At 40.5% G+C, this 27,268-nt stretch overlaps 1 protein-coding gene across 2 annotated transcripts in view; it reads right to left on the bottom strand.

Moving 5' to 3' along the window:
• Window positions 1–26,747, bottom strand: part of LOC122649755 (GATA transcription factor 26-like) — a 62,789-nt gene extending 36,042 nt beyond the window's left edge. For both annotated transcript variants that reach the window (XM_043842994.1, XM_043842995.1), the window contains exons 1-3: window positions 26,717–26,747; window positions 26,381–26,487; window positions 15,896–16,264 (exon numbers count right to left, since the gene is read on the bottom strand). In XM_043842994.1, the coding sequence (XP_043698929.1) occupies window positions 15,896–16,264; window positions 26,381–26,420 (409 nt within the window). In that variant the 5' untranslated portion in view covers window positions 26,421–26,487; window positions 26,717–26,747. The remainder of the gene's footprint in view (window positions 1–15,895; window positions 16,265–26,380; window positions 26,488–26,716) is intronic.
• Between the last annotated feature and the right edge of the window lie 521 nt (window positions 26,748–27,268).

Below are 27,268 nucleotides of genomic sequence, written 5' to 3'. Positions count from 1 at the left end.
ATACCTTGAACAACATTGTCATCATCCTCAGATTCCACATCTGTTTCTACTGTTATGCTAGCACTGTTGGAAGTAGATTCTTCTTCTTCCTCAGCTTCGAAAAATGACTCCTCTTCCTCATAACTATTTACAGTCAAACACAAATTATGAAGAAGAACACTGGCATTCACAATCTTGACTTGTGTCTTAAAAGGATATTCAGGCTGATTTTTCAATATCTTGAATCTTTTCTTCAAGAGACCAAACGCACATTCAATGCAATTACGCAAAGAGGCATGTCGCAAATTAAACAACTCCTTCTTATCTTGCAGTCCCAAATTAGAGTTTTTCCACTCTTTCACATGATATCGAACATTACGGAATGGTCTCAAGAATCCTTTCTGATTAGGAAACCCAGCATTAACTAGAGTCTCCTAAGATTCTCCCATTATTATTATACATAATAATAATGGCTTCCTGTAAGCCTCTCAAGGTGGAATCAATTGGGATTCAGAATTTTAGAGGAATCTAGCCATCAAAGTAACTTGATGAAAATCTTCTTTATCACATTATGGATGGATCTACCACAAACTGGAAAAAATCTAGCATTCCTCTCTTTCTAAATGGTCCAATTACTAAGGTTTTTATAAAGAATCCATGCCTAAACTACATTGATTGCAGATAAAACCAAATATAGATATCTCTAGAACTTCCAATAACTATACTACATCTCAATCATAAAAGTAATAGCTGAAAGAAATCAAGCTGGAGTACATCTAAGACAATGGTTAAATAGTTTGGGTTGGAACATAACATGGGATTGATAGGATAGACTGACGTTCTACAACAAAGATGTAGACAGTCCATTAAAGAAAAAGAGAAGTGGCTTTTTCTTGGGTGTAGACCTCAATTCATCCTATACAGCCTCAAGATAGACTGTCCGAATCAAATAATTTTACAGATGCCCATCCCCAAGGAAAACTGTTTCATTGCATTAGAATTTACTTTCTGAATTTCCAATTCACAGATTCAATCATGAAATGGCTACTTGTTTCCCAATCGATGTACATTTTTTTTGTTAGACAATCAATGTACATTTGAGGTTCTGAAATCCAGAGCAATATAGCCATACAAGAAATATCACTGGAAACAGAAGATCAAGAGAGGAAAATGAGAATCCCACATTACATGAAGAATATTTTCCTATTCCTTCCTGGATTACTCAAGTTCAAGCACTTTTTTTCCCTTTGTTTACTTGTTTCTTCTAATTTTCATGGAGAAATTTCATTGAAAGATAAGTAATTGAAAAAATAAAATAAATAGACAATATTATGTAGGGGATTAAGTGATTCTGCAATTATGTTTCTCCTCAAATATGTTTGGGTCTCCAACAACTTTAGACCTATGGAATAGAAATCATTTAAAGAGCGAAAAACACTAGCAATATGACAGTAGTAAGTTACGAGTTACAACTATTGATCCAGCAACCCAATGCAAGGCCTCACGGTGTAAAGAAGTTGGAACCAGTGTATCAAGCGGCAAGATTGAATGTGGTAGGCTATACTTTTGTAACATACTAACAGTTGCTTACTCATTTTACAGAGCAAAGAAATTAGGATACTCAATTTATTGGACAGAATACCCTTGTTTAACTACCGTTTCATCCAGACAGTCTTGTTATCAGGTATAGTTTTGATGTACTAGCATATTTTCTCTCTCTATAAAAAAAATTAATATAATAATGCATGTGAGGAGGGACGGTGTACACCTTAGGCTCAGAGAACCTTATCCAAGAAAACAAAAACAGAAAATAAACAAGGAAAAGAAAAAACTATGTGAACTGCAACTCCTTCCCCCCCCCCCCCCTTTCAAAAAAAAAATTTCAATTAACGTTTTCATACAAGCAATAGGTAGGCACAAGAAAGTGGTGAATCAACCACAAGCAGCAAAAGAGAAGGAACAACTCCACTTCAACTCATTAACAGTTATCTCAATACACTATCACCCCTTTGTCCCCTGACTCCCCTTCGAATAGGCTTTCAAAGTTTTTGGATTTAGTAACCTCCTCCCAATGACACTTTTTTTTGGTGTGTGTGGGGGAGGGGGGGAGATGAGGTAGAAGAAAAGAATATAGAAAGTAACTGAATCCAAGAAAGTTACTAAAAGACTTGCTTTCTAATTTTCGACCTGAAACTCAAATCTAATAAATTTCTAATTCGCTTGCAATTTTAGCAACTCCGGTAAAAGCATTCCAAGTACCCTCAAAAAAATTCAAGAAAAAAGACTGAATAAACACTAAATGGACAAGTATTTGGACCTGGTTTTGACAGATTTATGCCTACAATAACCACTTGGACTGGAAGTAACAGAAGCATGAGGGCATGGGTACCGAAGCATCAATCTATGCAATTAAAGAATACAACTCAGGTGAACTAAAACAGTACAAAGAGAGAGAGAGAGAGAGAGAGAGCAAGTAGTTCCCTTAGCTAGCTAGGGGAAAGGTAGTCAAAGCCACAAGCAAATAAATACAAGAGGAATTAATGGAGGATTCAAGGACTGAAACAAGGGCGTGGGTTAGGGAGACCATGTGACCCTTTTCACCATTAAAAGAAATAAAGAGAAATTCTATTTAAAATTTAAAAAAAAAATTTGAAAATACCCCAAACTCTCTCTCTCCCTATGTGCTATTTATTTCATCGAAAATAGTGCATTTTACAATAAGATAGACTCGGCTACTACTAGTTAGCATCTGGGCTGGTTGGTGGTGTATACCCATCACTCACTTCTGCTTCTTCTTCTTCTTCTTCTTTTTCTACTAATACTACTTGGGAGTCTTGGACTTCTATGGCCATGGGCATGGCTATGTGTAAAACAGAGTACTCTGGCTATGTCTCTATTAATAAAGTCTCTAGCAGAGCTCTCTTCTATTGGCTCACTGAAGCTGTTCATCTCCCAGAATCCAAACATTTGGTCATTTGGCTCAATGGAGGTCATTCTCCCTCTCTCTGTTTGTGTTGTTGGTGTGTGTTTAGGGGAAGGTGGTCCTACTGTTTGTTTTGTTTTTTTAATTTTTTTTTGAATGTGTCTAACTGTTCTACATTTTTCTTGTTCAGATTGATCAACTACAATCTATTTTTCGTCAATGGGAACATGTACGTTTGAATGAAGGAGAGCACATCCATCTCATGAAGGAGTTGTTTGTTGGCTGTGAAAGCATTGAATGGCAGGTATTACAGCCGAAGGTGAAAAATCACCTGTTTTTTGAATTTCTAGCTAATTCCTTATTTTGGTTCAAACTGTTGTAGACTGCCACTTAAGATAGGATGTACAAAGGTAGAAACGAATTAAAGACTAAATCAAAAATCCAGGTGTAAAAACTCACCTGAACAGGAACCCTAGACAAATCTTCGGTTACACCTGAAAGAAGAACACCCAAATTAGAACTAAAATCCTAAAAAACAAAAAATACAAAATGCAAACTCCATGTTCTAGGACAGAGAGCGAGAGAGAAAGAGAGAGCACAGATGCAAAATGGGTATGAAATATCAGAGAGGGAGCGAGAGAATCCGACAGAGAGAGATGAAAAGAAGAATGAGATTTAGGAACGACATACCCAGGGAGCGAGAGAATCGCGAGACACTCCTGTTCTTTCGAACGGTAGCAGAGAGGGAGCTATAGAGTCTGAGAGTGAGATCTGATCTTGCTCTCTTCTTCCCTTCGCGAGACACTCCTGTTCACCCTTCTCTTCTCAGTCGCGAGAGAATGCAGGTCGCGATAGCCAGGTTTTTCGATTTAGGGCAGATAGGTATGATCCTCTTGGATTATCCTATTTATACCTAGGCTGTAATTTGTAATCCAAATCTGAGTTCTCCTATAAAGGTGAACTCAGATGAATGATCTAGTACAGTGTAAAATGTAGAATTACGTAATTCTTGTCGGCCGTTAGAATTAGGATACCAAACGGTTTAAAAAATTCAGAATCATGGTCCAACAGAATGATGTTCGGTCGATTTACACAACCAAACGCACTCATAAAATTTCCAAAATCAATCACTGGCAGCCACGAACTGCTTCAATAAAATATCGCAAGCTCCAATCAAATCACCACCTATTGCAACCATCAAATCCTTCATAACATCATCAAAAACAGCCTTCCACAATTTGCTTTGGTTTAATATTAATAGAAAAGCAGATTTAAACCATAACTTCAATCCTCAAAACCGCAACTAACACTCCAGCCAAAAGGAGGGGTGAAAACACCCCTGGTTTTTTTTAGAACCGCAAGTCGCTGGTTAGGAGAACCAGAGATCGCAAAACAGAGACAAGGAAAAAACAAGAGGAGGAGGAGGATGCCGCAGGCTGTGGACCAGTCCTAATAGACCTGCTCTGGTACCATGTAAATAATGGTTATAGAGATAGAGAAGAGAAGAGAAAGAGAATGGAGCAGCAGCCGTAAACCCTCAATACCTCAATAACGAAAGAGATACAGCATATATATTAGGGGTAGGGGCAAATAAGGAAAGACAAAAAGCTAAAATAGATTCTCAGGATTAGCGCCTTGCGCTAATCCCGGGACCCACTAATGGGACTCAATGATACGTCCAACAGATATTTAGGAAATGGTCTGAATTGGTCGCATGTCAAATTTAAGACTCAAATTTGATCATATACCCTCCCATATACTGGCATATTCAGCCATCCATTTCTTTTTTAAAAATCTTCATTTATTTCACTAAATTTTCAGAGCTTTATTTCGCCACATGGCCAACTCCTTCTGGCTTAAACTTGACATGTGAGCAAGGAACCTTGGGGTCTAACTGTCCACAAAATTTCAGCTCTACAACATGGAAAATATTGGTGCCAGACTATAGAAAATCTCTAGCCCTGCCAGAGTAGAAAAACTTTTTCATATTTTATCTATAAAAAACAAAATGACTTTTGAGTTTCACCACTATTTGATGTCAGGTGTGAAGAGGAGTATAAAACTGTGGAGCACACACTCTTCGACTTCCTCACTCGAGGTGTGCATGGTTTGCCTCTCCTGTGGCTTCTTATTTTGGAGTTTCATAACTTATCCTTTGTGGACATCAAGGTCAAATAGCATGACATTCTTGAGCAAACAAAGCAGGAAAGCCAAAAGTGTTTAGAATGCATGCCATCTTCTTCTGGGAGGTGTGGAACGTAAGGAATGAATGTGTTCAATACACCTGGGCCCAACATCACTGGATAGAATTAACTGCCACATCCAAGAGGCAGTTTCAGTCATTTTGTAAGGAGGAGGCATCAGTTGCTAAAACCCCTACCAACCCTACATCTCTAACAACCAATGCATGGATAACCTCAACTGATGCAGCGATATCTAGAAGGCCAAGTGCCATGGCAATGGTGGCAATCCAATCTAACAGTCAGGGTGTGTTGGAGGCAATAGCTACTGATCATTGTTTTCCTTCAAATCCAATTATTGGGGAGGCTTTAGCAGTCAGACTTGGTCTTCGAACAGCAATCCACTTAGGAGCTTGGGAAGTGGTCTGTCACTCTGTCTCTCAACTTGCAAAAAAAAATAGTCAATGCCATTAAAGATCCTAGTCATGCCCCCCCCCCACCACACTCTTCAGCTGGTGGTGTCTGATATTAGGTCCATTATGAGGAAATTTTCTTTAGCTTCCATTCAGTAAAGATCTAGAGAAGCTAGTGTGGCAATTCATAATATTGCCAATTGGGCCACATCTTATCCCAAACCTGGTTTTTGGACTACCAACCTTCCAGCAGTTTATCCAATGGCTGTGTGTGCTTATTCCATATCATAATAGCACTGGGAACACAACAGTGAATGCTACACTGCCTTTGATGCCGCCTCAAACATCTCCTCCCCCCCCTCTGCAACTCAAAATTTAGATGATGGGCTTCTTGTCCATTGATGGGGTATTATTGGAACATAGTAGAACTGGAGTGGGTTATATAGCCTTCTTAAATGGGTCCCAGTATAAAGCTGCAGGCTCCTCCGCTGAATTTGCTTCCCCGCAGCTTGAAGTAAAACCCTGTGCAATTCACAGGGTATTCCTATATGAGTTGAAGCTGAGGTGAATAAGATAGAGATCGAGATGGACTGTCTAGATGTGGAATTGATGTCTATTGGCATTCCCCTGGCTTCGAAGTGCAATTGTTGTAGGTATCCCATGCAGGAGTCCACTGATCGCTGCCTTCTTTCTGGGAGCACGGCGGTGAAGGTTTGGAGCTTCTTTTTGTTAGGTTTTAGAGGAGAAAGAGAAGAGAGGAGAAAAGCTCCAAGGGAGGCAAAGTTCAAACACGATTTGGTGTAATGTGTTATGTCTCTCAACTTGAGACAAACAGCCTTATATTGAGAAGAATATCTAATTACACTCAGGCCCTTAGCCTAATACAAATAGCACATAAAATACATAAATAAGTGTCTAAGTACAAATATACCCCTGAAACTAAGTACTCTTAACACTCCCCCTCAAGCTGGGTGGTATATGTCATACATACCCAGCTTGTCTAACTTAAAACTGAAGTGATGACAACTAAGTCCTTTGGTGAATATGTCTGCCACTTGTTCACTTGTCTTCACAAAAGGGGTACAAATAGTCTTAGACTCTATTTTCTCCTTGATGAAGTGCCTGTCAACCTCAACATGCTTTGTCCGGTCATGTTGGACCGGATTATGTGCAATACTTATGGCTGCCTTGTTGTCACAGTATAGACTCATAGGTTCTGTCGTCTCAACCCCCAATTCTTGGACAAGTTTCTTCAACCACAAGATTTCACACACACCATGAGCCATGGCCCTAAATTCGCTTCAGCACTTGACCTAGCTACCACAGGTTGCTTCTTGCTTCTCCAGGAAACTAAGTTTCCCCAACAAATGTACGAGATCCGGAGGTGGACCTTCTATCGAAATAGACCCGGCCCAATCTGCATCGTATATACTTCAATTCTCAAGTTACCATTCCTAGAAAAGAAAGACCCTTTCCAGGACATGACTTAAGTACTGAGGATCCTGTAAACTGCATCAAGATGTCCCACCTTGGGTGCATGCATAAACCGACTCACCACTCCCACAGATAGGTAATGTCGGTCAGGTGAGGAAAGGTAGATTAACTTGCCTACTAATCTCTGGTATTTTTCAGCATCCACAGCGGTTTACCACAATCTTCCCCTAGTCGTGATTACGCTCAATGGGGAGGAGAGGTTTACATCCCAAGTAGCTTTGTCTCTGTAAGGAGATCAAGAACAAACTTCCTTTGACAAACATTGATCCCTTGCTTGGATCTAGAAACCTCAATCCCGGAAATACTTGATGGACCGAGGTCCTTGATCTCAAACTGTCGAGACAAGTAAAGTTTAAGCTTTGAGATTTCGGCTTCACTATTTCCCTGACCACAATGTCATCAACATAAACAATGAGAGCCGTAATAGTGCTGTCCTTCCTTTGTATAAACAATGTGTGATCAGCTTGACTTTGAGTATATCCGTTTTGCAGGAGAGCTTGTCTAAATCTTTCAAACCAAGCCTTAGGAGACTGTTTGAGTCCATAAAGAGCCTTCCTAAGACGACACACTTTCCCACTTGTCACCGAGTATGCTTGAACCTAGGAGGAGGATGCATATACACTTCTTCTTCTAGGTCACCATGTAAGAATGCATTCTTCACATCCGGTTGGTACAAAGGCCAATCAAGATTTGCTGCCATTGAGAGAAGTACCGGATGGAGTTGTGCTTGGCCACTGGAGCAAAGGTTTCCTGAAAGTCAATGCCATACACCTGTGTATAACCCTTAGCGACAAGTCTTGCCTTATATCTCTCCACGGTACCATCAGACTTGAACTTGACTGTGAATACCCATCTGCACCCAACAGGGACTCTCCCTTTAGGGAGCTCAACAAGGTCCCAAGTATGATTCTTCTCAAGTGCCAACATCTCTGTGTTCATTGCTTCTCTCCATTTTGGATCTGCCATAGCCTCTGCTACATTCTTGGGAATAGATATGGAGGAGATAGCCACAGAGAAGGCTATACCTGTAAGGGAAATAGAATCATAGGAAACAAACTTGGCAATGGGATTAGTACATGCCCGAGTTCCCTTACGGTGGGCAATAGGAAGGTCCAAGTCTGAGGATATAGGAGTAGAAGAAGGTATACCTGTCTCGATGGATGGAGACTCAGGATGAGGTGATGAAGAAGGATTTTGGCAGGTCTTCTTTATAGGCAGCCATGAAGCAGGATTTCTCCTTTCCTTCGTATACACCAGTAGCTCCCCTTGTTCTCTGTTCCCCTGTACACAAGGGTGCTCCCCCTCAACAGAACTTCTCTTTCCCTTGTCAATCTGAAAAGGTGAAATAGGAACAGGATAGGAGATAGGAAGTGAGACAGACTCGGGAACCTCTTCACCTGCAATACCACTACCAAGCGATAAACACTCCCCCTGAAGAGGTGACTGAAAAAAAGGTATGGTTTCAAAGAAACGGACATCTCTGGAGAGAAGCCACCGACGAGTGGGAGGATGATAGCATTTATATCCTTTGGAGGTGGAGGAATACCCGAGAAAGATGCACTTCAGAGCATAGTTGTCATGGCGTCCTGGCGCTGGAGAGGGCTGCATGGCGACCTACGCCATGGCGACCCTCTTTGATTTCTTCTTCCTGACTCTCTTTCCCTCTTCGATTTCTTCTTCCTGTCTTCGATTTCTTCTTCCCTCTTCGATTTCTTCTTTCCCTCTTCAATTTCTTTCGATTTCTTCTTCGATTTCTTCTTCCTGTCTTCTTTCCCTCTTCGATTTCTTCTTCCTGTCTTCTTTCCCTCTTCGATTTCTTTCGATTTCTTCTTTCCCTCTTCGATTTCTGAATTTTCTTCTTAAAACTTGAGAAACAATAGAGAAAAAATAAAACATGGCTTGAGTATACATCTATTAACACATTAAAAATAGAGAAAATAAAAAATAAAACATGGTCGACATGCTCGCCATGGCAACGCCATGGCTGGCGACATGTCGATATATCGACGTGACACCCCTCCACCGACTTGGATCGCCGTGACGCCGTGACAACTATGCTTCAGAGCCTTAGGATCCAATTTAGTGCGGGCAGATTTGCTAACATGTACATAACAAATACAACCAAACACCTTTGGAGGGAGAGAGAATGAAGAAGACCGTGAGGGTAGGACAGCAAGAGGAACTTGAAATTGTAAGACACTAGACGGCATGCGATTAATAAGAAAGACAGCAGTGAGTAGAGCATCAGACCAAAAAGTTTTGGGAACATGCATGGTAAACCAAAGGGACCTAGCCACTTCAAGAAGGTGGCGATTTTTTCTTTCAGCCACCCCATTTTGTTGTGGGGTATCAACACAGGCCACCTGATGAATAATGCCATGGTCAGAAAAAAAAGGTTTCCAAACCACTATACATATACTCCCCACCTTTGTCAGAACGAACAATTTGGATCCGGGTTTGAAATTGGGTATACACTAACTCATAGAAATTTGTAAATGCAACATGTACATCACTTTTATGTTTCAACAAGTACACCCAAGTAACCCGAGAATAATCATCAATAAAAGAGACAAAGTAGCGGAAGCCACGCAAAGAGGTAACAGGGGAAGGCCCCCAAACATCAGTATGTATAGGATGAAAAGGTGAAGTCGATCTATTACCATTGGATGTATAAACTGTTTTACAACTTTTGGCAAATAGACAAGGTTCACAATGAAAAACATAAGAGACTGGAAAGGAAGTAAACAAGTGAGGTAACTGTTTCCTCATAACAGAAAACGAAGGGTGTCCCAACCGACGATGCCAAAGCAAAATATCCTCTTGAGTACGTCCACCTTCTAGCCCACAAACACAGGATTGAGGTTGTACAACAGAGGAAGCACCAGTTTCTAAAACATATAAGCCATCAGCTTCATGACCACTGCCAATCACCTTCCTCGTCACCAAATCCTGAAAAAGACAATGGGTAGGAAAGAAGGTGACAAAGCAGTTCAAAGATTTAGTCAATTGGCTAACGGAAAGAAGGTTAGTAGCAAAGTTGGGAACATGAAAAACAGACTTCAGGGGTAAGCAAGGTGTAACCTGGATATCTCCCTTACCAGAGATGGAAGAGAATGTACCATCGGCAATTTTTACCTTATCTTTCCCAGAACAAACAGAGTAGGAATTATACAGCTGGGACCTACCAGTCATATGATCCGTGGCGCCCGAGTCAATAACCCAAGGTGTGATGCGGAGGAGGAAGAGGCCTGTAGTGCGTAGAAGTAGGAGCTGCAGGTGAAGCTGTCCAGGTGGGCTACAACCCGGCGAAAGGCGGATGTGTCAGGGGAAAGAGAGGATGAATCGGCTTCAATGACCCCAACATGAGCCTTAGGCCCCTTCTTCCGCTGTCCCTTGATCCCCAATGGAACCAGGTGGGCGCTTCCCATGGAGATCCCAACGAAGTCCTTCGTATGTCCGGTTTACCACAATGGTCACATAAGAATCGGCTCTTCGAAGACCCCTTAGCAGCCCCCTTATCGGCTCCCTTAGTGGAGTCTGAGGGATGGAAGAAACAAGAGGCGAGCGCTCAATAGTGGTGTTGATACTAGTCTCCATGGCACCCTACGGGTTTCCTCACTCTGTAGATATCCACACACCTCCTCCAGTGAGGGAAGACTAGGTCGGCCAAGGATTTGTACCCTTAGAGGCTCAAATTCAGGATTTAGGCCACCAAGAAGAAATAGTACCCTCTCCTTCTCAAACAACCTGTGTACCTTGACTTTATCATCGAGGACACATCAAGATCTCTATAGTGATCATACTCCTCCCACAGGCCCACAACAAGACAATAGTAGTCGAGAGATGCTTCTATCACCTGGCGTAGGCTAACAATCTGTTGGAGAAGTTGGTACACCTTTGTAGAGTCTCCAACACGATCAAAGATACGGGCTACACTGTTCCAAATATCTTTGGCGGTCTCTTTACCCATAAACCTCCGTCAATCTCGGGCTTCATTGAGAAAAGAAGCCAAGCCATCACCATGAGTTCTCGGTGTCCCATTTGGAATACCCTTGCTCGGTAGGAAGAGGTGCCTTGATCTTGCCATTTATGTACCCCATCTTTCCCTTACACCTAAGGATCAGTTTCATGGATCGAGACCAATCTAGGTAATTGGTATTGTCCAACTTGACAATGGGAAGCTGCACATTGGTGTTCTCTATGAAGGGACGGAGGATGATGCGGCAAGTGGGTCTACGAACAAAGGCAGGCTGTTTCCTCATCTTTGTCACCCATATTTAACTCAAATCAAATGCTTAATAAGTCCAAACAACAGTATTTCAACCACGACCCTGCTCCTTGAACACAGTAAAAGCAGTAAAACAGAGACCGAGAAAAACTGAAAAAGGCTTGTAAAACCAAGCGAAGCGGCAAACAGCAGCGGAGCAACAAGGGTAAGTCTTCCTTACCCAAAACGATGCTGTATGGCCCAAAGAAAGCAGCAAACACAGCTCACACTAAGAGCTGGATCACTCCAAGAGCTCGATCGGCGGGCTGGGAGAAAAACTGTCGGCCGAAACTCGATTCTCTCCTCCGATGCTACCAAGACTTGAGAGGATCAAATGATAGGGAAGAAGACTTCCAAACGATGCTAGAGCATCGGTTGCTCCCCATTTGGTTGTCAAACGAGGAAGGAGAAGCTTGGTGAAGATACCCCAGAGTTTCCTTCGCAAACCAGCAAGAACAAGTGGATTGCGGCTCACTCCGGCCTTCCACACAACCTTGAAACTCCGGGAAGAAAGTGCTCGATACCATGTTAGGTTTTAGAGGAGAAAGAGAAGAGAGGAGAAAAGCTCCAAGGGAGGCAAAGTTCAAACACGATTTGGTGTAATGTGTTATGTCTCTCAACTTGAGACAAACAGCCTTATATTGAGAAGAATATCTAATTACACTCAGGCCCTTAGCCTAATACAAATAGCACATAAAATACATAAGTAAGTGTCTAAGTACAAATATACCCCTGAAACTAAGTACTCTTAACACTTTTCTCGTGTCTTTGATGTTGCCCTACTGCCATCTCAAGACATAAGAGGTCGGCTTGGTAATTGGCATGGGTTGGTAGGGAGCAGCAGCCTATGTGCTTATATTACAAGTATTGATGCAGATTCATCACCGAAATGGGCTTATTTCTTTAGAAATAAGTCTAGGGTTGGGTTATATGTATGTTGGGCCTTTGATCCCATGGGTTTTCTATGTAATAGGCCACTTTTATGGGCCTAAAATATGGGTAATTAGATTGCATACGGGATTAGCTGTTTTAATTCCTTAGTTTTGATTTTTATGAAATTAGTGGTCATGTGATCACTGATCACTAAAGTGATCATGTGATCACTGATCACTTAAGTGATCATGTGACTTGTTTAAGTGGTCATGTGACAACTTAAGTGGTCATGTGATGTAAGTTGGGCTGGATTAGGATTCTATAAGTCCAGTCAGGTTTTGAGTCTATTTCTTTTAGTATTTTAGTTTCCTAGTCAGTTTAAGTTACCTAATAAGTTAAGGATTGGGTTAGGCCTTTACTTTTTAGAGTAGAAGTTTATTTTTGAGTATTTTATATAAGGTTGTAAGGGGGCAAAGCCTTGATACGAATTTGATTGGTGAAAAGCTTTTGTTTGTTGCCACTGTTGCTGCCCTGCTCTGTTGAGTGTTGCTCCTTGTGAGTGTGCATCCTTGTGGATCTCAAGGTGGATAGGGTGGGTGGACTCCTGCGACTCCTTGCATCCTGAAGATTGGGAGGTTTCTTCAAGTTATCAAACTGCTGCCATTGTCTCTACAATCTAGTAAGTTTGAATCTGCAATTTAATTTCAAACCTTCTTCTTCTAATCTGTCCAGCCATTCCCCTTCATTAGACCTAATCCACACCCCCCTCCATCCATCAAACCCTAACCTCCATTAAACCTGCAACTCCTACCTTAACTAGGACTCCTTTATAACTTCAAATCTGTCCATCAGTTTCAAACCAAACTTCCCGCATACATCCCCACACTTCTCCCTACATTCGATCCAAAACCCAGCTCATAACTCCCACTCTATCCCCTCCATTCCTTCATTCCATTAAAAACCAAAACCTGCAACACAATTCTGTCCAGAATTGCAGAATTTTAAAACCTTCCCAAATCCTATTATTTATATGCCATAAAAGCACCCTAGACCTGCACATTAAAACCCCATTGTCATTGTCCAACCCTAACCCTAGTTTTGCCCTAAATTAGTAAACCCTAACCCAATTGGCCAGCCCTTGTGTGCGACCCCATTACCCTAGCTCCTAGTGGGATTACCCCTACCTAGGACTACATTAAGTATCCTACCTTCTCTGATTGTTTGGGAGCTCTAGAAGGAAAGAAATAACAGAAGACATGGAGAAAGGATGCGAGCTGCTGCTGCTGTTATTGATAGTATTTTGCATTGGGTAAAAGAGCTTCCTTTACCTGCCAAAATTAGGCGCTCCTCTTCCTCTAGAGAGGGCTTAATTTTGCAGTTGTTTGACTTAGTGGTTGCGCCGGCCAGGCCGAGGTGTCCCCTCCCAGTTTACTGGTGCCCGCCTTTTTTCTCGGTGAAGCTTAATGTTGATGCGGCTTGTAGAGGTAATCCGGGTATTGGTGGGGGAGGTGGGGTTATCAGGGACAAGGAAGGTTTTATGCTAGCAGCTTTCTCCAACTTCTATGGTGATTGCACCAACTCAGTGGCAGAACTGAGGACTCTGAGAGATGGGTTGAAGTTGTGCCATGAGTTGGGCCTTTCTACTGGTCAACTCGGCTTCCACGGTTAGGATGATCAGTCAAAAAAGGTGTAATCTGTGGAGGGGGTGGTATTGTTTTCAAGAAGTCATGGCCTTAATAGACTCTACTCGAGCTTTGGTTTCTTTTGCATACAGGGAAAGTAACAGGGTGGCAGATTGGATGGCGAATCTTGCTTGTGATTCTTGTTTGTCCTCCATGTTCCACGTTGCCAGCCATTTGCCAAGGGAGGTGCTTCGCATGCTCCGGGAAGACAGGGCTGGTTTACCAGTCCTAAGGAAATAGGTTTGGTTACTTCTTAAATTGTCTTTGTCGTATTTTTTGGGTTTAGTTTTGAGTTGAGAGTGTTTGCTCCTCTGGGTTGGGTTTAGGCGGCATGTCCCCCTTTGTATTCTTTATTCAATTTTGATTATCAATAAATTTCCAGGGGCTGGCCCGGGTCCCATGTAATGTTCGGGTTAAAAAAAAAAAAGACATCAATACCTTGGCATGCAGAAGTCCGAGTTATGGGAAGAGATCAAGTCAGTCAAGGAAGCATTTTATTCAGTAGTAATTAACTGGTTTCTTTTTTCAGTTGTTTTGCAGTCTAATGTGCTTCCCTGTCAGGCTTGTACTTCAGGCCTGTTTCATGGTCCAAGGTTTCAACAAAATTTCATGAAACCAACCGAAATATTTTGGTTTCGCAGGCTATCAAAACGATTAAATGAAACAGTCTGTGATACTGAAGGATTGCAATGTTTTGTTTCCCTTCGCCGGTATTTCGGTCGAAACTGTTCAAATCCTTTAGTACAAATTCCATACTTCGAGAGAAATGGGTCAAAATTCGTCTAGTTTTGGCAGTTCTGGTTGACAACCTCAATTTTTGTGCTTTCTTGACCAAATCACAGTTGTACAAGGTTGGAACAAGTACTTGGGCAGTAGAGGAATGCAGTGGAAGCGACAATTTGCTGCGTTGTTGGAAGATTTGTGCAAGATTCAAAGTTGGAGGTATATCACTTTTCCCACAAACTAATTTTTGCAAAAAAAAAAAAATTGGATAAATACTTGGTAGTTGGCATTCAATTTTTTATATGTTATACATTGTATCCTGATTTATGACTTTCATGGAGCTGGAATTCATTTTCTGTTTTTTAAATATTTTGATTTTCTTGCAAAAAAATTGGGTTAATACTTAGTGTTTGAAGGTATGCAGCGTACACTACCAACCTAGGGTTGATAGTGTAGCCCCAACATTGATTTTTCACACAATGTTCTAGTACTAAACATAGTTTGGAATAAGCAATATTAGAGAATTTATATAGTGTACACTACCAACCTAGGCTCCGATGTCAAACTACCATTATGGGTGTGATTTTTTAAAATCCTGTCCTAGAATTTTCAGGACTTAATTTGGCAATTTGGCCATTTGGCCCTCGAAACCAACCATCGAAACTTACAGAAAAAAAATGTATAGGTTTCAACTGAAATTTCGGTTTCGGTCGAAACATTTCGGTGTCGGGCCTGGTCAAAACCTGGAACCTTGGCTTGTTTGGACTCTGGACCTCGCCTCCTGATTGATGGCTGAGGCTTCCTGAGTTAATAAATATGTTTTGGCACCCAAAAAAATTTATTTCCAGGGCAATGCCAAAGATAAAATAAGATATAAAAGTAGAATCGGCACTGCTCACATTGATATACCCCAGAATTCATGCTCTAATCCAGTAGGCTAACTACGATAGGCAGAATAGATAGATAATACCCATAAAAAACCTTTCAAATAAATAATAAACCTTCACATAAAGGATATAAAAAATGTTGTACTTTGGAATTGCTGACTATTTTAAGGTGCACAACAGCCTTTAGTATGTATATAGAAACACAGACAAAACCTTCACTAATAGCAGTGACATATCATTAGTGCCATTAAAATGTGATTACAAGCTAAATACGAGCACTGTAAAAAAAGAGGAAATTAAGCAATATGAAAAGATTCAAATATTGATAAACCCAGTAAAAGGACCCTTAAAATGGAATGTTGTATCAATGCAAATATCAGTAATTGAGCCATGAGATGCTAATGATGAACTATCCAGGTATGATAGATTTAGAAAAGAATGCTAAATATTAAACAAAAACGGTTTAGAGATAACCTAAGATGTCATTCCCCTCTATGCTACCTAACTGAACACAGCTCTCAGAGAATGATATTGCAGACTCTGAACTAGATCTGTTGCTTGTATCATCTTCAAAACCTGTTGAACACAGATCATATCCTGCAAAATTCTCTGGCCTTTCAATGTGACCTACATTATTGGCTTTCATATATAAATTTTTCGTCTTTGTCTTTAACCTTACTTTACACTCCTGAGTGTAATCGGACTCCTCGGTATCAAAAGGTTGGAAAGTACGGGCATGTAGTGGAGTATAGTTTTCAAGTGTGCCTTTTGTCCTCCATCTCGAACCACAGGCATTGCACAACACTGGCTTTCCTGGTGGTCCATTCCTCCAAAGTGGAGTGCCTATGCAATTGTGCCATGCATCAGTATTTGATTAAGTAAATAAGAAGATGCATAATTTCCAAGGAAAGAAATTATTCATCACATGTTCATCAATAACATTCATGATGGTGAAGTAAATAGGCGTTTTAAGTAGAATTATCAGATTGTATTGATGTTAGCTGATTAGAAGGAAAAAGCATATCCATTAACAAGTGTAGAATGATTAAGGAAATTATCATCATCAAGTGGAGTAGAATGGAGCAAAAACCTATACAAGTACTGGGAATAAAAATAAAATTCTAGTTTGAATATGTTAGATATCGAGATTTGGCAACTCGGTATTAGCGCTTGGTGCTAATACCGAGATGGGTTTAGTGGGGTTATTTTGGGGATTTTATCCCCTCTTGTCTCTTGTACCCTATTCATATATTTATTAGTGAAAGGGGGAGTTCAATATCAATCAGTTGTTCTCCCCAAAGGATTGGAGCCTCTTCTCTTCTTCTTCATCTTCTTCCTCTCCATCTTCTCCATTAAATCTGGTTTTATTTACATGGTATCAGAGCTAGGATCTTAGGAGTCGATTCTACATCCTAGGACCTACTCGATTACTCTGAGATTACTCAAGACAGTGTTGCAATTTTGAAGGCTTCAGGTTTGAAGGTTTTCCTGACCACAGTTTGAAGGGGTTGCAGCACCCTATGCTGCGTTTTGGTGTAGTTGGCTGAGGCTGGTTCATGATTATATAAAGTAACCTAGTCTTGTTTTTGTGGTGATTGCTTAATATCGATTCAGGGTTTTGGGAAGAGAATTATTTTCGATTCCAGTTCCTCTTTTTTGGTGGTTTGAAGATTGTTTGTAAGGTTTTCCCTGAATTGATCTTTGCTGGATATTGAGTGTGCATCGATTTTTGTTCTTATTCTAAAATCGATCTCTGAATTTTTCGGTGGCTATTGGCGATCGTGTTTGCTTGCTGGTTCATCACTTTTGCTCAGTTTTTATTAGTTGTTGGTGAATTCCTGCATCGGTTTGCTTGGTCGAGATGGGTGACCCAACTGAAGATTCCAAAGGTGTTATCTATAAGGTTGTTTCGGGCTCTTCGAAATCTATTACAGAGAAGAGATTGGAAGGGGTGAGTAATTTCCAGCAATGGAAGAAAATTGTGTGGGTTGTTTTGACTGGTCGTGGCCAACAGAAACATCTTACAAAGGCCAAACCACAGGATGATGAAGCGTGGGAAATTGTAGATGCATGCATTCTAGGACAGATGTTGAATAGTATGGATTCACAGATTGTTGACTTAGTGACTCACATGGATACCGTGAAGGAGTTATGGGATTACTTACATGTTTTGTATTCTGGACAGAATAATCTATCTCGTATATATGAGCTGTCACAGGAGTTCTATCGTGCTGATAAGAAGGGGCATCCGTTGACTCAATATTTTGCCGATTATAAACGAATATTTGAAGAGTTAAATGCATTGTTGCCTATTAGTTCAGATGTGAAACAGATGCAAGATCAACGTGAACAGCTTGCAGTTATGGGATTTTTGGGAGGACTGGGCCAGGAATATGACTCAGTACGCTTCACTATTCTTGGAGGTGATAAAGTCGCCTCACTTGCAGAAACTTTTTCTCGCATTCTTCGTGTTTCTCGTGATAGTTCTTATGAACCAGCAGCTGCTCATGGTGAGAGCTCTGCCCTTGTTGCTTCTAGTCAAGGGAGAGGTAATGGTGGACGTAATAGGGGCAGTGGTGGTGGTACAGCTGGCCGTGGAGGTGGAAGAGGCAGTGGTAGCGGTAATGGTGGTGAAAATTCTGGTTCTGTGAAGACTTGTAATCACCGTGGTCGACCAGGACACATCCAACGCTATTGTTGGAAACTTCATGTGAAGCCACCGCAACAGCAGTATGCTAATTCAGCAGCTAGTATCGAGTCTCCTGCTACACCTTCTGAGGGTAAGGTGGTAAAATTGTCTAATGCGGATTATGCTCGGTTCACACAGTTTCAGATTTCTCAGCCCTCTACATCTTCCTCCACAGCTACTTTTGCCCAGACAGGTAATTCCACTGCATGTTTCTCCACTTCTCGTCCCTCGATCATTGATTTAGGTGCTTCTGATCATATGTCTGGTGTATCAAGTAATTTTTCTTCCTTTCGATCTTCAGAGTCTAGTATGACATTGGCTAATGGTTCCCTTGCCAAAGTCACTGGCACAGGTATTGTCAACCCAACTAAGTCCTTATCCTTGTCTTCTGTTCTCCATTTACCTGACTTCCCTTGTAACCTGCTTTCTGTTAGTAAAATTAATAAAGTCTACAATTGTTCAGTGACCTTTTAATGTAGTCCTAGATAGGTAGGAGACCTACTAGGAGCCAAACAATAGGATCAAATAACAAAAAGTGTTGCTAGTTCGAATGGACAACACTAGGATTTAGGTCAATTCCTAGGATTAGGGTAGGATAATGGGAATATAGTTTATAGGATTAAACTAGGCAGGTTTTGGGGAGTTTAGAAAGCTAGGTTTGGTCAGGTTTAGATGAGAATTCAAAATTCCAGAAATTAGGGTTAGGGTTTCAGGTTTTGGGTTTTAGAAATTAGGTCAAATTTAGGGTTTTGAAAGACAAATAGGGGCAGCAGCTTGGGTCAAGTGTAGGGGGTGTTAAGGAGAGGCCGTGGTTTGAATTTGAAGTAATTCTAATGGTTAAATATGGTTGGGCAGCAAGATCTAGGGTTTAGTGGAGTTAGGGTTTATGGGATTCAAACCAAAATAAAAGGGGATCGATTGGGGGAAAGGATTAGAGGGTTAGAAGAAGAAATTGGGTGTCAAACTTACTGAAGATTCCACTGGCAGCAGCTTGAACAAATGTGAAGGATAGAACCACCTTCGAATTGAAGAAGATCCTCCCAGCCGTCACGGCGTAAGGAGTCAACTGGATTCCACCAGTCCCTTTCCACCTTGACAGAACCACAAGGATGCACACTCACAAGGAGCAACACTCAACAGAGCAGGGCAGCAACAATGGCAGCAAACAAAAGCTTTTCACTAATCAAATTCGTATCAAGGCTTTGCCCCCTTACAACCTTATATAAAAGACTCAAAAATAGACTTCTACTCTAAAAAGTAAAGGCCTAACCCAATCCTTAACTTATTAGGTAACTTAAACTGACTAGGAAACTAAAATACTAAAAAAATAGACTCAAAACCTGGCTGGACTTATAAAATCCTAATCCAGCCCAACTTACATCACATGACCACTTAAGTTGTCACATGACCACTAATTACATAAAAATCCAAACTAAGGAATTAAAACAGCTAATCCCGTATGCAACCTAATTACCCATATTTTAGGCCCACAAAAGTGGCCTATTACATAGAAAACCCATGGGATCAAAGGCCCAACATACATATAACCCAACCCTAGACTTATTTCTAAAGAAATAAGCCCATTTCGGTGATGAATCTGCATCAACTCTCCCCAACTTGAAAAATTTTGTCCTCGAATTTTGCAGTGATGAGGGGGAAACAACATATGAGCAGCAGCTTCAACCATTCCCAAACAAAATTCTGGTGATGCAGGAACATTAGGGATGAAGTCTTCAAGGCGTGGAGCTTTCTCTTCGAAGAACCATGGTGGCATAACAAACTCTATGTGTTAAATCTCTGAATCACCCGTGAATGCCCTATCCATAGAGTCTTCAGTGTTAATAACCTTCTTAGACACCAGCTCCACCTCTTCATCTTCTACTGCATCAGCCTTATCTACATTGGTTTCTTCGACATAGACCACTTCAGTAGGATCTTCTACATGTTGATTTTCCATCTTTGAAGCTATAGGAGTGGTCTCTTTCTTTTCATCACAATTCATTGTCACTTCAGATTTATTTTCAACTTCCTTTGGCAATGAAAATATGTATTCTCTATACCTGTCTGTGTCTTCTCTGTAACCTCTGAGTCTATCCCTGTGATCTCTGGCAAGGGTGACTTTTTGTTCTCCCAATCGTTGCAACCTATCCAGGATGGCTTCAGTTGCAGCACTTTGTTCAGCAACAAATTTCTGGAACAATTCCAACATAGCAGCCATAGGATCTGTTGATGGATTTACTACTTGATTACCATGCTGATCCATGGCTTTGATACCAAATAATGTAGTCCTAGATAGGTAGGAGACCTACTAGGAGCCAAACAATAGGATCAAATAACAAAAAGGGTTGCTGGTTCGAATGGACAGTACTAGGATTTAGGTCAATTCCTAGGGTTAAGGTAGGATAATGGGAATATAGTTTATAGGATTAAACTAGGCAGGTTTTGGGGAGTTTAGAAAGCTAGGTTTGGTCAGGTTAGATGAGAATTCAAAATTCCAGAAATTAGGGTTAGGGTTTCAGGTTTTGGGTTTTAGAAATTAGGTCAAATTTAGGGTTTTGAAAGACAAATAGGGGCAGCAGCTTGGGTCGACTGTAGGGGGTGTTAAGGAGAGGCCGTGGTTTGAATTTGAAGTAATTCTAATGGTTAAATATGGCTGGGCAGCAAGATCTAGGGTTTTATGGAGTTAGGGTTTGTGGGATTCAAACCAAAATAAAAGGGGATCAATTGAGGGAAAGGATTAGAGGGTTAGAAGAAGAAATTGGGTGTCAAACTTACTGGAGATTCCACTGGCAGCAGCTTGAACAAATGTGAAGGATGGAACCACCTTCGAATTGAAGAAAATCCTCCCAGCCGTCACGGCGTAAGGAGTCAACCGGATTCCACCAGTCTCTTTCAATCTTGATAGAACCACAAGGATGCACACGCACAAGGAACAACACTCAACAGAGCAGGGTAGCAACAATGGCAGCAAACAAAAGCTTTTCACTAATCAAATTCGTATCAAGGCTTTGCCCCCTTACAACCTATATAAAAGACTCAAAAATAGACTTCTACTCTAATAAGTAAAGGCCTAACCTAATCCTTAACTTATTAGGTAACTTAAACTGACTAGGAAACTAAAATAGTAAAAGAAATAGACTCAAAACCTGGCTGGACTTATAGAATCCTAATCCAGCCCAACTTACATCACATGACCACTTAAGTTGTCACATAACCACTTAAACAAGTCACATGATCACTTAAGTAATCAGTGATCACATGACCACTAATTACATAAAAATCAAAACTAAGGAATTAAAACAGCTAATCCCGTATGCAACCTAATTACCCATATTTTAGGCCCATAAAAGTGGCATATTACATAGAAAACCCATGGGATCAAAGGCCCAACATGCATATAACCCAACCCTAGACTTATTTCTAAGGAAATAAGCCCATTTCGGTGATGAATTTGCATCACCTTTTATCCTGATTCCTATGTTTTTCAGGATCTTATGACGAAGAAGATGCTTGGTAGGGGACTTGAGCAAGGGGGGTTGTATCATCTTGAAGACTCTACTTCAGTTGCTTATTCCTATGTTTGTCTCCACACCAAGTTCACTGTCGGCTGGGCCATCCGTCTTTGCACAGTCTACAGAAGTTGGATCCTCGTTTTAGTTCCCTTTCTAGTTTAGAGTGAGAGTCATGTCAGTTTGGAAAGCTCTACCGTATGAGTTATTCCCCTAGAGTCAATAAACGGTCTGCGTACCATTTTTCTTTAGTGCATTCTGATGTATAGGGGGCCTTGCCCTGTTACTTCTAGGATGGGATTTTAATATTTTATTACTTTTGTCGATGACTATTCTAGAGTCACCTGGATTTATTTAATGAAAAGTAGTTCTGAGTTGTTTGCCATTTTTCGTGCCTTTGTTATTGAAATTTAGACTCAGTTTAATAAGAATATTCGTGTTTCATGCAGTGATAATGCCCTTGAATATTTTTCTTCTCCATTTAATTCTTTTATGGCTGACCGAGGTATGTTGCACCAGTCTTCTTGTTCAGACACACCCCAACAAAATGGTGTGGCTGAACGGAAGAATAGACATTTAATGGAAGTGACTTGTTCCATTCTTTTTTAGATGAAAGCACCAAAAATCTTTTGGGCTGATGCTGTTTTGATTTCCTGTTTTCTTATAAATCGTATGTCGTCTTCTGTGTTACAGGATGGGATTCCTCATTCTCTTTTATTTCCTACTAAACCTCTCTTTGCTTTGCCGCCCATAATTTTTGGGTGTGTTTGCTTTATTCGAGATCATCGTCCAGGTCTGTCCAAATTAGATCCCCAGTCTATTAAATGTATTTTCATGGGTTATTCACGCACTCAAAAAGGTTATCGGTGTTACTCAGCAGTTCTTCGCAAATACTTTGTCTCTGCTGATGTTAACTTTTTTGAGTCCACTACTTATGATGATACATCTTTTGTTTCCTCGGAATTGGACGAGGATCTTCCTTTATATGTGGTGCAACGTACTGTTTCATAAGGTCAACCGGCTGCTGCTCCGTCTTCGCCGCATCTGCGTCCTCCTGTTCGGCCAGCCCGTCCTCCTGTTAAGTTTACATTTGTTCGGCGTCCTAGAGATGATACAGCACCCCCGGTCTCTACTGATCCTCCCACTTCAACTTCATCGGTGGATTATGTTCCTCAGTTAAGTATTCCTTCTTCTGATCTTGATATTCCCATTGTTCTTCGTAAGGGTGTTCGTAGTTGTACTCAACATCCTTTGTCTCATTTTGTTTCTTATACAGGATTATCGGCCAACTTTTTTGCTTGTCTCTCTACTGTTGAGTCTTATCCTACCCCTAAGTCTGTTTCAGAGGCATTATCCCACTCTGGCTAGAGGACAGCTATGGAGGAGGAATTGGCTGCTTTGGCTGACAATCACACTTAGGACTTGGTACAGTTACCTGTTGGCAAGAAGGTTGTAGGTTGTCGGTGGGTGTATGTAGTTAAAGTGAACCCTGATGGCTCCTTGGCTATTTTGAAGGCCTGCTTGGTTGCCAAAGGTTATACACAGGTTTATGGGGTTGATTATCTTGACACTTTTTCACCTGTTGCCAAGCTTGCATCCGTTCCTCTTTTGATATCTCTTGCCGCATCCCATCATTGACCTCTTTTTCAGATGGATGTGAAGAACGCTTTTCTTCATGGTGATCTCCATGAGGAAGTTTATATGGAGCAACCTCCTGGGTTTGTTTCTCATGGGGAGTCTGGTTTAGTATGCAAGCTTAAGAAGTCGTTGTATGGTTTGAAACAATCTCCCAGGGCCTAGTTTGGGAGATTTTCGAATGTTGTTCTAGAATTTGGGATGACTCAGTGTGGCAGTGATCATTCGGTGTTCTACCGACATAGCAAGGTTGGCAGGATATTTTAAGTGGTATATGTAGATGATATAGTCATCACTGGTGATGATATTGAAGGCATTAAGCAGCTGAAGGTACATTTGCAGTGTAAATTTCAGACCAAGGATCTTGGTAAGTTGAAGTACTTTCTTGGAGTTGAGGTAGCTCAGTCTAGCAAAGGTATTTCTCTCTCCCAGAGGAAATATGTTCTTGACCTGCTTTCCGAAACAAGCATGCTTGGGTCTAAAACTTTGGATACTCCAATGGACCCAAATTTGAAGTTAACAGCTGATAGTGGTGATGCTCTTGATGATCCAGAAAAATATAGAAGACTTGTTGTAAAATTAAATTATCTCACTGTGACTCGACCGGATATTGCCGTTCCAATTAGTGTAGTAAGTAGTTTATGTCCTCTCCTAGGACGTCACATTGGGATGCTGTGATTCAAATTCTGAGATACCTCAAGAAAGCTCCAGGTCGTGGTCTACTCTATACTGATCGTGATCATGGACGTGTTAAGGGAATTTGTGATGCTGATTGGGCTGGTTCTCCTGTGGATAGAAGGTCTACTACTGGGTATTGTGTCTTTGTGAGGGGAAATTTGGTGTCCCGGAAGAGCAAGAAACAGCCAGTAGTAGCAAGATCTAGTGCAGAGGCAGAGTATCGGGCTATGGCACAGGTTACTTACGAGCTGATGTGGATGAAGCAATTGTTGACTAAGTTGAAATTTACGAAGGAGTTACCTATACAGCTGTGGTGTGATAATCAGGTTGCTATCCATATAGCTTCCAATCCTGTGTTTCATGAGAGGACGAAGCATATAGAGGTTGACTGTCATTTTGTTCGAGAGAAACTACAACAAGGTTTTATTGCTCCACAACATGTTCGTATAGGAGAGCAACTTGCTGATGTTTTTACTAAGTCTTTGGGAAGTGTGAGAATTGATTATATTTGTAACAAGCTGGGCATGATTAACATCTATGCTCCCGCTTGAGGGGGAGTGTTAGATATCAACATTTGGCATCTAGCCAAGATGGGTTTGGTGGGGTTATTTTGGGGATTTTGTCCCCTCTTGTCTCTTGTACCCTATTCTTATATTTATTAGTGAAAGGGGGAGTTCAATATCAATCGGTTGTTCTCCCCAAAGGATTGCAGCCTCTTCTCTTCTTCTTTATCTTCTTCCTCTCCATCTTCTCCATTAAATCTGCTTTTATTTACAGAATATGTAGAAGATTAATACAATACTTAATATTGGTTCCTTAGATTGATCACAAGATCTTTTTGATAAAACAATTCAGAAGAAACTCAATTTGTTGATACTTCTTGCAATGGCCTGATACATGTCAGAAAATAGTGTTTAACAATAGATTAATCCCATGAAATAGAGTTAAAGAGATAAAATGCTCACATATGAAACTATTTAATATAAAGGGCATACCCAGTGCACGAGGCTCCAGCCACTGCCGGGTCTGGGGAGGGTCATAATGTACGCAGCCTTAACTTAACTCCGCTTCGCGGAGAGGCTGTATCCCAACTCAAAAATAAGATATTGTACATTGTCAAAGTAAATGAAAGCGTGCAAACACATTTATCTATAAATATTTCAATGCAAAAAGGAAGCCTATGGTATTCATCTCAGCCACAACAGAAGAGGCAATGGACTACCAAAGTGATACTACTTCAATGTTTTGGTAAAAAACATTCTCAACACTGACAATATTTTACATCCTATTACAAAACTTTAAGATAATGTTGCCAAGATGTTCTTCACAAACTTGCAATGGACCTTTAATGGTGACATAATTATCAGGAGATTATCGAAGAGTAGGATGGATAGAACAAAACAATTACTCAATGGGTAGGCTGGACTTAACTAATTTCACATTAAATTAAACCCAATGGAAGCTGTGAGCAGACTATGATAGGGTACAAATTTGTTGATCTAACATCTTTGATATAGCTGGATGAAGCAGGAACAAAAGAGGAAAACTATTGTGGGGAACAATAGTGAAAGCAAAAAAAGCTTAAGAGGAACATCACCTCACATACAAAATTCTTCCAATAAGCAATGCTTCAGAAGGGAGAACATTGCACAGCAACTACCCTTATTTATCTTCAGCCTAACTTGACCTTAGAACATTCACTTTGGCTGTCTAGCTCTCCTACTATGCTTTGGGCACTCTAATCACTGCCTAGTTTGTACCTCTGGATGCACCTCACACATCAGTTAAGACGTACTGAATTATAAAGATGCCAATTTATCCAAATAAAAGCACTTCTCTTCTAATACCATAGCCCAGCTATGCATCCCAAACACACACACACAACCATTTAGAAGAAAGAAAGAAAAAAAATAGAGCATTCAACCAATTTCATGACTTAGATGCCTTACAAGTTTCGCTACCATGAAAAGAATCTCCAACTCTAGATAGCATGTCACAATCAAATAACCCTCATGCCTCTAACTATCGAAAATGAAACAACTCTTTAACTGCCAATGATTCTTCATGATACAATGTCAAATAAGTTATCCACCAGCAGAACATTAAAAGGATAAAATTAACACCAAGAGATAATTAAATTCAGAATTTGGGGGAAAATCTACAGAACCAAAATTCAAGGAACAAAGACAAAAAAATGTTTTATCACATTTATAAAATGTGGGAATTCAATTAAAATTCTGTCTACCCAAGCAAACAAACTACTACTTATTACTTAATTCCCTCCCCACCCACCCCAAAAAAAAAAAAAAAAAAAAAGTTGAAATCTCAGGCAGAATTGTATAGACAAAACCATTTTAGTTGCATGCAGAAGAAGGGAATATTTCAATTTAAAACGAAAGGGAAGAAACATTAGTATTCAATAAGTAGGCCAGAGTAAAATAAACTTACTTGTAATACCACAGTGACAACAAGGTCCTTGTTTGCCCATGCAAGTCTGGTAACTCTCGAGATTAAACCCCCAACGAATTTCGAAGTCTCAAACCAACACCATTATACAGATACCAGTTCCAAGCAGCGAACTATAAAACTGAGGACAAAGGAAACCCAGGAGCAGCAAAGACATGGTGCCAATTAACAATAACCCATTTGAAAATAGATCGGTTTAAAGCTCTGAACTAGTAATGAACCCAAGGAAGATGGGGAAAAAAAAACTCCTAAGAAACAAAACAAAGGGAAAAAGTATAACTAGTTTCAAGCAGAGGCTAAAACAAATAATAATCTTACCCATAAGAAATAAGCAAATGCAATTCCACTTGTTCATTTTCATTCTTTCTTTCTTTCTTTCTTTCTTTCTTTTAATTTCTTTATTTCTATGTCAAAATCTCATTCTGGGTTTTTTTTTTTCTTTTTCTTTTTCTTGGGGGGCGTTTCTCCCTCTTCTTCAAAATACTGTGTTGTAAGGAAGAAGATTGCGGAGCATTTTATATGCAAGGGCAAAACTAGACTGTCTATACAGAAAAGAAAGATTCACTCAGTGCCATTAACGGCGGAGGAAGTGAAGAACAGCTACAAGTACCAGAAACTTAGAGACAGAAGCGGAGAAATTGATGATATGAAGAATGGAGAAGAAACACACGGACATGGCTTCTGGGTTCTCTCTCTCTCTCTCTCTCTCTCTCTCTCTTTCTTTCTCTCAATATCTGGTATTATTGGTGGTGGAACGATTCATGCTCCACCATTTTACTTCTTTTTGAAAACTCACTCCATCATTGCTTCCATACTTTCTGTTTTTTAAGTCATCGTCACTTTCGTGGGATTTCGAAATTTTTCTGAAGA

This window comes from Telopea speciosissima, chromosome 2 (assembly GCF_018873765.1).
Source record: "Telopea speciosissima isolate NSW1024214 ecotype Mountain lineage chromosome 2, Tspe_v1, whole genome shotgun sequence".
Taxonomy (NCBI): Eukaryota; Viridiplantae; Streptophyta; class Magnoliopsida; order Proteales; family Proteaceae; genus Telopea; species Telopea speciosissima.
This window is presented reverse-complemented; position numbering and strand designations above follow the sequence as displayed.